Source organism: Schistocerca gregaria, chromosome X, assembly GCF_023897955.1.
Source record: "Schistocerca gregaria isolate iqSchGreg1 chromosome X, iqSchGreg1.2, whole genome shotgun sequence".
Lineage (NCBI taxonomy): Eukaryota > Metazoa > Arthropoda > Insecta > Orthoptera > Acrididae > Schistocerca > Schistocerca gregaria.
In genome coordinates, this window is record NC_064931.1 from 389,421,702 (window position 1) to 389,435,905 (window position 14,204).

Below are 14,204 nucleotides of genomic sequence, written 5' to 3' on the forward strand. Positions count from 1 at the left end.
CAGTCAGGCTGGTGATATTGTACAGTTCAGCCACATTAATGTGGCCACTGCCTATGTTTGATGTCTACGTGCAATAACTGCTCATAGGCGACAGGTGGCAGCACTAGCAGTGGAGGGTATGTAAAGTGGGGACGCAGAAAACAGTGCAGTCATTGTCGTAACACAGAAAGGGAGCGATTTATTTGACATCCAGAAGGGCATGATCATTGACTTTTGGCCCAGGGTGGAAGCATTTCCGAAATGACTAAGATTGTAAACTGTTTGTGTGATGCTGTGGTTGAATTATACTGTGCATGGCAAAATGGCTCTGGACGTCCACTGAGTGGCGACAGGCAATCCTTTCAGGTGAACTGCTTTTTATGTTCCATTACACAGACGGCCATTGGCATGTGTGGCGTGAAACGTCAGAAAGCAAACTCCCTACAACCAGGACAGAGCGTTATGGCCTGTGGAATGTTTTCGCATGGCATTCTCTGAGTGATCTCATTATTCTGGAATGCACAGTGGATCAACACTAGTATGCATCCATGTTTGGGGATCATATCCACCACTACATGCAGCTCGTTTTTCTCTAGCATGATGGCATCTACCAGCAGGACAATGCAACATAATACACAGCCCGCAGTGTAGGTGCATGGTTTGAAGAGCACCAGTATGAGTGTAGTGTACTCCCCCGGCCACCAAACTTCCTGGATTTAAGCCCAATCAAGAATCTGTGGGACCACCTCGATCATGCTATTGGCACCAGATATGCTCAACCGAGAAAACTAACGCAGCTGGCAATGGCACTTGAGTCGGCATGGCTCCACATGCCTGTCAGTGGCTCTCAGAATTTCATGGACTCTTTCCCTGCACGGTCACGCTGTAAAAGGTGGTTGTTCAGGCTTTTCATAGGTGGTCACGTCAATGTGACTGGACAGGATACATTCGTGTAGAAGACGTTTATGTAAAATGAGAGGCGACATCTGGTACATTTACCACCATCCCATACAAGCGAGTGAGACAGGGGAGTACTGGCAAACATATAGAGCAGATAGTTCCTCTGCAGCACCCCCATGAACACCTATTCATTCCACAGGACAGTTCACCACTCCATGTCTTCGATTTATATTAGAATGATGCGCTAAGCACCCTAAGGACAAGAGAGTGCAGATAACAGTTAGACAAAATGTTATAAATATCACTGAAAATCAGCAAAATCTTTTATTAGCAAGCTGTTGGTCCTCCTCTTGCCTGAATTACAGCTTCGGTCTGACAGTCACAACCTATGTACAGTGGACAGAAAAATGATTACTCACTCCTTTGGCCAAACATTCACTTATTCAGGGAGCGTGCTTGAAGGAGGCAATCAATATGGCAACTGTCTTCCAAAACAAGGTTCGATTATATTCAGATCAGAGGACTGAGTAGCCAACACGAGGTGTTATCATCACCATCATCATCATCATCATCATCATCATCATCATCATCATCATCATCTCCATTACACCAGTCTTGAACAACACCAGAAGTGTACATGATAGCACTGTCGTCTTGGTACACTACTTTCTCACGAGGGAACAAAGTTTGCAGCATTGGGTGAGGATAGTCGCTCAGAATATGGCATTATCCCAATCTGTAACCCTCTCATGCAGGGCAACAAGTAAGCGACCTCCATGGTTATTCACTTTGTGCCCCACATTATTACTGACTTTCTGCCATGCTTCGCAGTAGGCCGGAGACAGTCGATGTGACACGCTTCTGCTGGTGTTCTGCAGAAATACTTCCATTCGTCCAGAAAAATGGGGACGGCGAGTTGAGTTGTCTGACCAGACGACATTTTCCCCATGGTCGTTGTTAGAGTTTGTGTTCTTAGGGCACCACATGCGTCGTTTGAAGGCTTTGTGTGACGTAATCGACGGCTATGAAATAACCGTTCTAGTGTACATGCTTGTTACATGTAGTTCAAACTCAAACACAACCAGACGAACAATCATGATTGTTGTGGACGCTTTCTGATCGGCTTTAAAAACGTTTTCACACTGCAGTATAATTCACATTGTACTGCGATAAATGCTAACAATGAACTGATGTGTGTAATTTCTGCCCACTACGTGACACCCTTCAACACTATAGATGACCGAGCGAGGTGGTGCAGTGGTTTGCACACTGGACTCGCATTCGGAAGGACGACGGTTCAATCCCGTCTCCGGCCATCCTGATTTAGGTTTTCCGTGATTTCCCTAAATCGCTTCAGGCAAATGCCGGGATGGTTCCTTTGAAAGGTCACGGCCGATTTCCTTCCCCATCCTTCCCTCACCCGAGCTTGCGCTCCGTCTCTAATGACCTCTTTGTCGACGGGACGTTAAACACTAATTTCCTCCTCCTCCACTATAGATGCATTTAATACACTACTGGCCATTAAAATTGCTACACCACGAAGATGACGTGCTACAGGTGCGAAATTTAACCGACAGGAAGAAGATGCTGTGATATGCAAATGATTAGCTTTTCAGAGCATTCACACAAGGTTGGCGCCGGTAGCGACATCTACAACGTGCTGACATGAGGAAAGTTTCCAACCGATTTCTCATACACAAACAGCAGTTGACCGGCTTTGCCTGATGAAACGTTGTGATGCCTCGTGTAAGGAGGAGAAATGTGTACCACCACTTTTCCGACTTTGATAAAGGTCGGATTGTAGCCTACCGCGATTGCGGTTTATCGTATCGCGACATTGCTGGTCGAGATCCAATGACTGCTAGGAGAATATGGAATCGGTGGGTTCAGGAGGTTAATACGGAACGCCGTGCTGGATCACAATGACCTCGTATCACTAGCAGTCGAAATGACAGGCATCTTATCCGCATGGTTGTAACGGATCGTGCAGCCACGTGCAGTCAACAGATGGGGACGTTTGCGAGACAACAACCATCTGCACGAACAGTTCGACGACGTTTGCAGCAACATGGACTATAAGCTCGGAGTCCATGGCTACGGTTACCCTTGACGCTGCATCACAGACAAGAGCGCCTGCGATGGTGTACTCAACGACGAACCTGGGTGCACGAATGGCAAAACGTCATTTTTTCGGATGAATCCAGGTTCTGTTTACAGCATCATGATGGTCGCATCGGTGTTTGGCGACATCACGGTGAACGCACATTGGAAGCATGTGCTCGTCATCGCCATACTGGCGTATCATCCAGCGTGATGGTATGGGGTGCCATTGGTTACACGTCTCGGTCACCTCTTGTTCGCATTGACGGCACTTTGAACAGCGGACATTACATTTCAGATGTGCTACGACCCGTGGCTCTACCCTTCATTCGATCCCTTCGAAACCCTGCATTTCAGCAGGATAATGCACTACCGCATGTTGAAGGTCCTGTACGGGCCCCTCTGGATACAGTAAATGTTCGATTGCTGCCCTGACCAGCACTTTCTCCAGATTTCTCACCAACTGAAAACGTCAGGTCATTGGTGGCCGAGCAACTGGCTCGTCACAATACGCCAGTCACTACTGTGGTATCGTGTTGAAGTTGCATGGGGAGCTGCACCTGCACACGCCAGCCAAGCTCTGTTTGACTCAATGCCCAGGTGTATCAAGGCCGTTATTACGCCCAGAGGTGGTCGTTAGGGTACTGATTTCTCAGGATCTATGCACCCAAACTGCGTGAAAATGTAATCACATGTCAATTCTAGTGTAATATATTTGTCGAATTAATACCCGTTTATCATCTGCATTTCTTCTTGGTGTAGCAGTTTTAATGGCCGGTAGTGTAACTTTGCGGGATGGCCAACTACAATTAATAGTTGTACTCAAGCGATCGATATAAAGGGTGATTCATCCTGAACGGAATGAAACTTCAACAAATTCTACAAGGCATTTCAAATGGCAACATTTACACAGACTTTCAGTGGAACGAAACGCCGACTTTAAGGGTTCGTAGGAAGGGCATTTTAACGTTGACGTTAATGGTGCAAGAATAGCGTCATCTGCTGTCATCGAAAAGTAACCTCGATCAGTATGTTACAGTAGTGGACTTTGAGTCGTCTTAATCCTTATTTTATTGTCTGTATTGGTTTGGTGACATTGGGAAAGTTTCACGAGGACCTAAATCCTCTAAGTGTTGTTCCACTTAGGTGGACAAATATGTGAAAGCGAGAAAAGATATAGGAATCGAGCAAATGGAAGATGGAGCAGGGTGGTACTCACGTGTCTGGGAGCGGCCCTCGCAGTCCACCTCGGGTGGGTACTGGCAGGGGTAGCTGAATATTGAGGCCTTGGCGTTGAAGAGCAGCCCGTCCGGGCAGAGCTGCTCGCTGGGCACGCCGTCCTCACACTGGATGTATGCGTCGCATTGCCCGCTCTTGGGGTAGCGGCCGTTTCTCTCCGGGCACGACAGCCCGCCCTGGCTGCTGCTCGACGTCCGAAACTGGCCCACGGACGCTGAAGTCAGTCAGTTAGTTAGCTAGTTAGTTACGTGTTCCGTAAGTCATTTGAACATTTTTTTATCAAAATGATGCAGAATGGGTCAGTCTATAGAATATGCATACATGATTAGTATTAACATTAATGCACATATTTTTTAGTCCTACTCATACAACTACACATAAAAATAAGTTTTATATTTTTTATTTATTTTAAAGGCTTACAGTTTTTAAACAGAAATTCCTTCATGGATTAGAAGAAGAAATGAGTTTATGTTGGATTTAAAACATACTTTGCTACCTGTCAGACATTTTACGTTATTTTGCAAATGAAAGATTTTTCTCGCTGCATATTGAACACCTTTCTGAGCCACTGACAATTTTAATCATAGGTAATGGAGGTCATTTTTTCCTCTAGTGTTGTCAGTATTGTCATCACTGTTCTTCTCAGATTGTGAATGATTATTTATAACGAATTTCGATAGCGAATATATATGTATCTACAGTGATGTTGCCGTTACACCGGTCAACTCCTTGAAGAGGTAGCTACATGACGATTTCGAGTGAACAAAACATATTAGTCTTACTGCTCGCTTCTGTGCAATCAGTACTTCATTTCTGAGTGATGAATTGCCCCACAAAATTATTCTATAAGGCATTGCTCAGTGGAAATATAGAAAATATCTTAGGAAGTTAATCAATTTGTTTCCAAGACTAGCAGTTATATGAAGAGCGAGGGTAGCTGAATTTCACTTTTTGAGAAGCTCAGTAGTGTGCTTTTTCCATTTCCAAGTTTTCCTCAAAATGTATAGAAGCATTCTACCCTATTTACTTATCCCTGTTCATTTGCTACATGCCTGCCTCAATAGGTGAGTGGCCAGTGTGAATGCCATGCAAAGGGGTCCGGGTTTGATTCCCGTCTGGGTTGGAGATTTTCTCCGCTCAGGGACTGGGAGTTGTGTTGCCTTCATCATCATTGTAGCATCTCCATCGACACGCAAGTCCCGGAAGTGGCGACACATCAAATTGTGACTGGTTATTTATAACGAATGTCGTTGGCGAACATATATGTATCTACAGTGTTGCTGCCGTTAAAACAGTCAACTCCTTGAAAAGGCGACAGGTGTACCCGATAGGAGGCCTTAGCCACACGACATTTCATTTGCTACTAAAATTATTGGTATGACTGCAGTGTGTTTTCTCAAAATTTAGGAAGGACCCATTTTCAGAGAACCGGAATAGTTTTGTAATATGCAAGTGGAAGTACAAAAAACACAAAATATGGCATGCTAGCTTTGTAAGCACTGAAATCAAGATGGTGGCCGCTTGATTTGCTTCTGTCAAGCAATTACAGCACAGGACATGTTATCTCGTCAGCTGACATCATCTCCCTGATTTAGGCACCTCTATAAATTACCTTCACCTCTCTCTCTCTCTCTCTCTCTCTCTCTCTCTCTCTCTCTCTTTAACGCTTATTGTAATGAGGTAACTATAATATATTACAGAGGCAGTGATAGAAATAAAGTTTTCCCCCCCAAAGCTGATACCTGTCACAACTTGCTGGAACAAGTCTCAACTTGCCCCAAAGATGTATCAAATTTCCCTGAAAATGTATCAGCTTGCCCTGAAAATGTATCAACTTCCCCAAAAAATGTACTATCTTTCTCAAAAAATTTATCTACTTATTCCCAAACATTTATCTGCTTGTCACAGAAATGTATCAACTTGTCCCCAAAAAGTATCAGCTAGTCCCATAAATGTAACAACTTCCCCAAAAATGTGTTAGCTTGCCTCAAAAATGCATCAACTTGCCCCAAAAGTATTTTCAAAGCAAGTGCACAATGGATCCAGAAAATAAAGTGAAGGACTCAGTAGTAAAGTTACCTATGAGAACCGGAAGTCTTACCTAGATAAATAGTGATGAACTTACTCTATTGAGCCAGAGCCTTGCCGATTGAACCAAGACTTTTTAAGATGATGATGGTGCTGGAGGAAAACATGTTTCAACAGTTCCACCTTCCCAGAGGTTTTGTTGGACAATAATTATTTGATGTATCAAAAAATAGCATTTGCATTCTATCATGTTGCTATGCATTCCAGGATGTATGGATGAACTGCTTTTTGCGAGCGTAACATGTTTTCATTGTTTATTCTGCTGATTCTCAGTCCTCTTGAGGCTGTAAGTTAAATCTATAGTAGTTTCCTTGTGTATCTTTGACAACCAGTTTTTATGTATTTAGATGAATTTAATGCGTGGTACAGAGACGAAAGTATGGTTGTGTACAACATATAATTCATGTAAGCAGTGTCGATAAGTAAGCTGTGTGTATATTAATAAGTTGTACTTACAGTTTAGATGTGGAAATATTCAATTTGAATGTCCATAGAGCTTGCAAAGTGTGGTATAACATTCGGACTATCGTCGTCAGCAAGTTCTGCTGCTTAACCTAAATATTTTTATCAGTAGTGCCAATATGCAAGCTGTTTGTATTTTTATAAGTAAAGCAGACAATTCAGATGCTAAATATCTAATTCGAAGGTCCAATGCGTGTTGTGTGCTCAAAAACATACAATTTTATTTTGGATTTTTTTTTCAAGTTCATGATCTTTCTTACAGATCTATATATCTTTAAAAAGTATGTTGTGCACAAAACTCAACGACAATTAACAAAATTTGTATTTCTTATTTTTTTTCTGGTCACAAAGCACGCTTCCTCCCTGTATACGCATTACAGAAAATGCATTGGTATTTTTAAGTTTGTGCAAAAAGTTGTATTCACCTTCCGGACCATACTTATACATCAGGATATATTTACAAACGATTTTGTTAATAAAACTTTGTGCTGTGCACAAAGTCTCCTCCCCCCACCCCCTCCCGCACACACACACGCTAGTATGTAGTATGCCTTATGGGAAATTCATTGGCACTTCTAGGGTAAAGTAACTGTTCCCTATGCTTTGGAAAACGATACGGTGCTTTAATTTTTCCTCTTCTTCGTTTTTTCTTCTGATTTGCTCAAGTTTTTTGCTGTTTGATTTGAAATTAATCTTTTCTGCCTTTGCCGCCCCCAAACTTTTGCCGCCCTATGCGGCCGCCTAGTCTTGTCTAATGGTAGAAACGGCCGCGGTCGCGACAGTTAATTTAGGTAATCATTGCTTATTCTATGAAATGCTAATTTATGTAACCCTTTTAAAAACTTCCGGTAGAAAAATCTCACAGAGAGAAAACACCACAGAATGTCCATAATTTTGTCGGGGAATGCCATATCCAGTTGAAGCCATTCATTGATGATTACATCAGGCAGAGCTACTAAATTACGGGAACACTGATCGTATTGTTTCATCCGCTGTTCCAGATAATCACAGATATTTTATATGGGTTTAAGACTGGGTGATTTAGTGGGCCAGTCGAAGTACTATAGAGAGCGTGAGTGTTCGTCAAACAAGTAACGTATGCTCGCAGCCCTGTGACCACGGCTGTTGCTATCTTGGAAGAAAGGAATGTCCACAGCGTACTCGTCATGAACCTACAGAGAGCGAGCCAGGAGGAAAGGTACTTGCTTTGAGGGGTGATATTATTGTTGATTCTGAACAAAAAGCTTCAAATGAACATCTGCCCTTTTCTTAACTGTGTTCGACATACAGCTATTTGAAAATCACGGGCGTCACTTGAATGCTCGTGGAGTGGGTTTACCAAACTGAATGAAGAGTGATTGAATAATTAATTTGGCTGCCCGTTTTTCTTGTTCCCAAAATAACTGGCGATATTAAATCTCACCTGTGATCCTTCAACTGTTCCGACCGCGGCCGACGTCAGGCTTCATCACGCACTGCTGGGTTTCAGTGATTAGGCCAATTGATAAAGAAAGAGACAACAGGGGGAATTCACAGACCAAGAAAATAAACAGACAGATCTGGCATGATGTTGCATATATTGAGTCAAGGCAACCCGTTTAATGAGAGGTAGCCTATTACACGTGAATAACAGTTACTGCCCGCCAACAAAACAAAATTAAGAAACTGGCGAGACTCGTCCTGCTGCAGGTCAAGACACAGAAATAATCAAATAGTACAGATTACGGGCATAATAGTGAATGGTCAAACCACTGCATTCAGAGACAGTGCGACGAGAGATAGCTGAAATTCTAAGTCACAAGAACTGACGAGACCAGCCCAGACAGGGGCGGTTGAGATTGCTTTTACGGTAACATGATACGATTCCCACACCGCCACCGGCGAAGAAGAACTGAAATTCGAGATAAATGCTTCTTTAGCCTTTTAGTAATACGCTATATTGTAGCAATGCTGTATTAATTATATCAGGCGTCAGGAAATTATAATCTCTTCACGAGCTGTGAGTCATGTTGTTTGGCAGACCAACAGAGATCCATACTTGTCGGGGAAAATTAATACGATATGATTTTAAATCGGCAGTTAATCAACTCGACTTGTAAACTACTTGCCTGATAAGGCCGTGATTTACGTAAATCGACCCGGAAACTAAAAACGAAGCTAAATCTCTTATCAGAGACATTGGTTAGATTTTACTAGGTCACTCTCCCTTTGTCAGAGGGCTAGACTAGCTGCTACTTTGCCCCCAGTTTTCGTAGCTGGGTAACACAATATATCGGTGCTGCAATGTCCTTCTTCACCAGCACTCACATGTGAATGCAGCCAAAGCGACATTAGGCTACGTGGTGTTGTCTTTAGTGATCATAGATTATTTTTTCTGAAACCACATGCCCCCCCCCCCCTCCCTCCCACATACACATTGACTTAGGGAGTCTGCTGCTTCCAGCAGTAAGATTCCGATATATCTTCACGGCAGCTGACTTGTACACCAGTTGCGCTGATGCTACTTGAATTACGGACATTTCGACGGAAACAGCAGTCACGACGTTCCTTACTACACGGAACTTCTCGCTCGTATTTTAGTTGCATGTGCTCAAGTATGGTTCTTAGCGTACGAATGGGATCAGATCGGCAACACAGCAGCTGTTTACAAGAGATGCAAAATGCATTGCAGTTGACGTTGAACTTTTCGAACATCTTTTGTGAGGAAATGTACCCATTTAAGCAAAACGTTACATCACAATTTTTCACTTACTATCATCTGCATTTGTCCTGTTCCCCGTCGTTTTCATTAGTTTTCGCGGAAACTGTTAATAACAGGACATACCAGAATGAGATTTCCACTCTGCAGCGGAGTGTGCGCTGAATTGAAACTTCTGGCACATTAAAACTTTGTGCGGACCGAGACTAGAACCCGGGAGATTTGTCTTTCGCTGGCGAGTGTTACGCCAACTGAGCTACCCAAGCACGGCTCACGACCCGTCCTCACAGCTTTACTTGTTACGCCAACTGAGCTACCCAAGCACGGCTCACGACCCGTCCTGACAGCTTTACTTGTTACGCCAACTGAGCTACCCAAGCACGGCTCACGACCCGTCCTCACAGCTTTACTTGTTACGCCAACTGAGCTACCCAAGCACGGCTCACGACCCGTCCTCACAGCTTTACTTCCGCCAGTACCTGGTCTCTTACCTTCGCAACTTCACAGAAGCTCTGCTGCGAACCTTGCACAACTAGCACTTCAGGAGTGCTGACCTGCTCAATTTGTGAAACCCTTTCTCATGAATAAACAATCCAATTTTTTCTGAAATTGTAAGCATTTGTTTCCCCTATATGTACATCACATCTACGATTTCCTTCCCGTCCTGATAATTCCTTCGTTGTGCGTCTTTTTTTAATTGTCTTAGAGTGTGTGTAAGTTCACCCCTTTAAATACCACACGGTCACTTTGGAGTGGTGTAGATGGAGCAGAACCGATCCGTGACGATCATGTGACCCACCACCGCTGACTTAAATCATGGCTGTGAAATGGTGTTTATATATTAGTCGGTTGTATGGAATCTATGGATGGCGATTATCGCTGAAACAACCGGTTTTCGGTTGTATCGGTTTTTTCACACGCCAGTTTAGACTCTTAAAACCGCTCAAAATAATCGGTTTCTGAAATAATTGATTTTCGGTTTTTTATTCCTATTATTTCCTGCAATAAACGTAAAAATCGAACAAAGACTCAAAAATTTTGACTCACTTAGTTTCAAGGTACATAGCGTCAAAAAATTAAATTAAAATGGAAAGTAAAAAAAAAAGAACTTAGACCGTCCACCATTCGCTACTTTCCTGAAAAAGTGACAAGTGTTTGAATACTACAAAAACTCACCAGTATCCTCCTATTGATTCTGTTTTTTTGTTGAAAATTTGCTCCAAAATCACGTTGTAATCAGAGATCACACCACTATTAGGACATTACGAATAGTCAGTTCTATAGTGTGAAAACTGAGGTGAAGAACTCTATTTTTCGTGTTCATTTGTCCGTTTTCAAGGGCTACAAACAGATAGAGGCACAGAGAACATATCAGCTACTTCCTATTTTTATTATATACAATGAACGAATTCAAATAACTTACGGGAATGTAGCCTGGTGACGTCGTCGAAAACAGACGATGTTTCGACAGGAACACACCATGCTATTTTCAAGCCAGAATTGCAGCATGTGCAGGCGAATTTAAAACCTCGGTTTTCAGAGAAAACCCATTCCCGTAAGTTATTTGAAGAGTGTATACGCCGGGAGGAACTAAGGTCGCACGTGTGAATTGTTGTTAAGTTTTTAATTTATTGCTGTTGCCATTATTTTCTTCCTCTTCTATTATTTCATAGAAATGGCAGACTCTTTAATATTTCAAAGCAAATGAAGCATTGTACTTCATTGTTACGTCACTTCGTAAAAATATTTCCGGAATAGGGTTTGTGCCATTCTGCAGCAAACGACATGTGCGGCGACGACAGTGAGAAACTACCGTATAGATGCAGTGGGGAAAGCCTTTCACACTACACGTACACACGTGCCACCACGACACACGGCAACAGTGACGTGATTGTCTCAGCAGTGCTGAACCATTTCTTATGCTTTGTGGTTGTTGCTCGTTTCTATCGGCACTGTTATTAAAATAGTACTGATCGTTTCTGTAATAACGGAATATTTCAAACCAAAGCAAATTTGACGAACAAAAATTGCTCCTATTTTATTCGAAAACGAAAAACTTTAGCATTGCTGCTATGGATAACTGATACTTCGGTTTTTTTACTCGGTTATTAGCAAAAAATAAAACCCACATGTTGTAACCGAGACCAAACAAATACCGAAAAATACCGGTTATTCAGAACTAAAATACCGGAACGGTTTTAACCATACCTTCACAATCAGCGCAGTAAGATGTGAAGACGTGACAGAATGGAAGAACGGAGCCATCTTATTTGCACGTGCCCATGACTACTCCGTGAATTAAGGCCTCCGATTTGTTGGTGTGTGAATACGGACTGTCAAGTGTGTCTGCAAGCGGTACAATGTAACATGACGTAAGGATGGTTCAAATGGCTCTGAGCACAATGGGACTTAACATCTGTGGTCATCAGTCCCCTAGAACTTAGAACTACTTAAACCTAACTAACCTAAAGACGTCACACACATCCATGCCCGAGGCAGGATTCGAACCTGCGACCGTAGCGGTCCCGCGGTTCCGGACTGAGCGCCTAGAACCGCTAGACCACCTCGGCCGGCTGACATAAGGATCTCTAACGCTTATGGAAGTAGTTATTCGGCTTGTAATCGATTGCTAGAGTTGGTGAATATACTCCTGAGGGATATCATGCCACATTCTGTCCAATTAGCACGATGGATCGTCAAAATCTCGAACTAGTTGGAGGATCCTGCCCACAATACTCCGAACGTTCTCAATTGGGGAGAAATCTGACGACCTTGCTGGCCAATGTAGGGTTTGGCAAGAACGAAGACAAGCAGTAGAAACTCACGCTGATATGCGGGCGGGCATTATCTTGCAGAAGTGTGAGCCCAGTGCCATGAAGGGCAACAAAACGGGGCGTAGAATATTGTCGACGTACCGCTGTACTGTAAGGGTGCCCCAGCTAACAACCAAAGAAGTCCTGCTATGCAAAGAAATGGCACCCCAAACCTACTATGTACGTGTGCATTTATGAATTGTTATGCCATAGAAAGTTGTCGATGTGCACCACATTTATACATGTTTGTACTAGTACTTGAATTAAAGAAACGTAGTTGTTGCAGTATTTCGAAGAACTCGTCTTCCCATTCTTGTATTTATTAGAAGGAATGTTTAAGCTAAAATGTTTTTCGGGTTGTGAAAGGCAAGGCTTCCGTTAACAAAACGTATGTAGAAACAGAACTCATCGCTTCGACGCATATTCATAGATATTAGAATAGACAGCAGTCTGGTTTTAAGAGAATCTTGTTTGAACAATCGTGATCATAAAAACAGCAGTAGTGTGACTGATCGGGCTACATCCCTATGTAAGGTTGAAAGAGTTTGTTCTGTGCCACTTCATCAACTCCCGAAGTGCGACTGGTAGTTTTCTACAGAGATGCCTTCAAACTACTCAGGAGAAATAATACGAAGTTTAGACAAATTGTCCAACCGATACGTTCCAGTTCTAAACAAAATGATGGAATTTATTTGGAAATTTGTGGTAAGGTCTTATGGGACCAAACTGCTGAGGTCATCGGTCCCTAAACGAACGAACTACTTAATCTAACTTAAACTAACTTACGCTAAGGACGACACACACACCCATGTCCGAGGGAAGACTCGAATCTCCGACGGGGGGAGCCCCTCGGACCGTGACAAGACTCCCTAGACCGCGCGGCTACCCCGCGCGTCTAAAATGATGGAAATTCAGAACTATTTAGAATTGCATTAAAATTCAAGACCAAAAAGTGTTCTCTGATGATATTGTTTTGTGGCTGATAGCGTTTGTATTTTGTGAACTCGAGGTGGATGTGACAGAGGTAGGTACATACGCCGAGAAACAGAAGACGAGGCTAATTGCGATGACAGTGCTTTAACTCAGAAGTGTTATGCTCCCGATTGAAATCTTCTGAAACTTTCATTAAGTATTAAAAATTGCTCTTATCCATCAAGAAAAGTGATTCATGCTTTCTCAAAATATTTTCATGATATGAACGATAATTTTACAGAAACAGTTCTTTACGACTGGAAGTTAATTGCAAGTCTACAGAAGCGAAATCATTTGAAACTTCCAGAGGAATTTAACTGTACCAACATTACGTAATCGCTCAAAACCACAGAAGTTTGTATTGTGACGGAAAAAGGCCGTAAAAGCACTCCTTCCGTACGCAAAGTTCACATGCTTTAGTGTTGTGGAACACTGTAAAAGCGAGATAGCGATTTTCTAGAAATTTTATTCAGCATTTGAATATTTTACGACCTCGAAATTTCTTGAGCAAGAATTCAGGAAAATGTCACGGTCGTAGGCTCTGCAAGTGAAACAGCAATAAATTCACACCAGAAAGCCGCGGTCTCTTCTTCGCGTGTTTTACTGGACTGGTTGGAGGTTGACACAAAAATTTACACAAGTCGCTTTCTTTCCAGCGGTGCCGCAGGCAATAAAGTCGGCTAAGGGAATCCATCGCGGGTACCTATTAAGGGCTACTGCGAGCCGTAACTCGAGTCGTTTACACGGCGTATCCCGCACAGCAAACTGGGCCATAAACAGCTCACAGTCCATAAGCAAGCAGCTGTAAATGTCACCCCACTGTGTCGGCCACAGGTAGAGATTCTCCTCTGCAGAAATGGCCGAAAGTCGCCGTATCAGCGTTGCTCTGCAGCAGGAGAACACGTTGAAGGGTTCTTTTTTTGCCTCTGATGATGATGATAATGATGATTGAC

At 42.9% G+C, this 14,204-nt stretch overlaps 1 protein-coding gene across 1 annotated transcript in view; it reads right to left on the reverse strand.

The window, feature by feature from the left end:
- The window catches only part of LOC126298777 (protein obstructor-E-like), an 80,761-nt gene that overhangs the window by 21,883 nt on the left and 44,674 nt on the right, over positions 1 to 14,204 (reverse strand). The window contains exon 2 of the mRNA XM_049990232.1: positions 4,199 to 4,432. Coding sequence (XP_049846189.1) covers positions 4,199 to 4,432 — 234 coding nt within the window. The remainder of the gene's footprint in view (positions 1 to 4,198; positions 4,433 to 14,204) is intronic.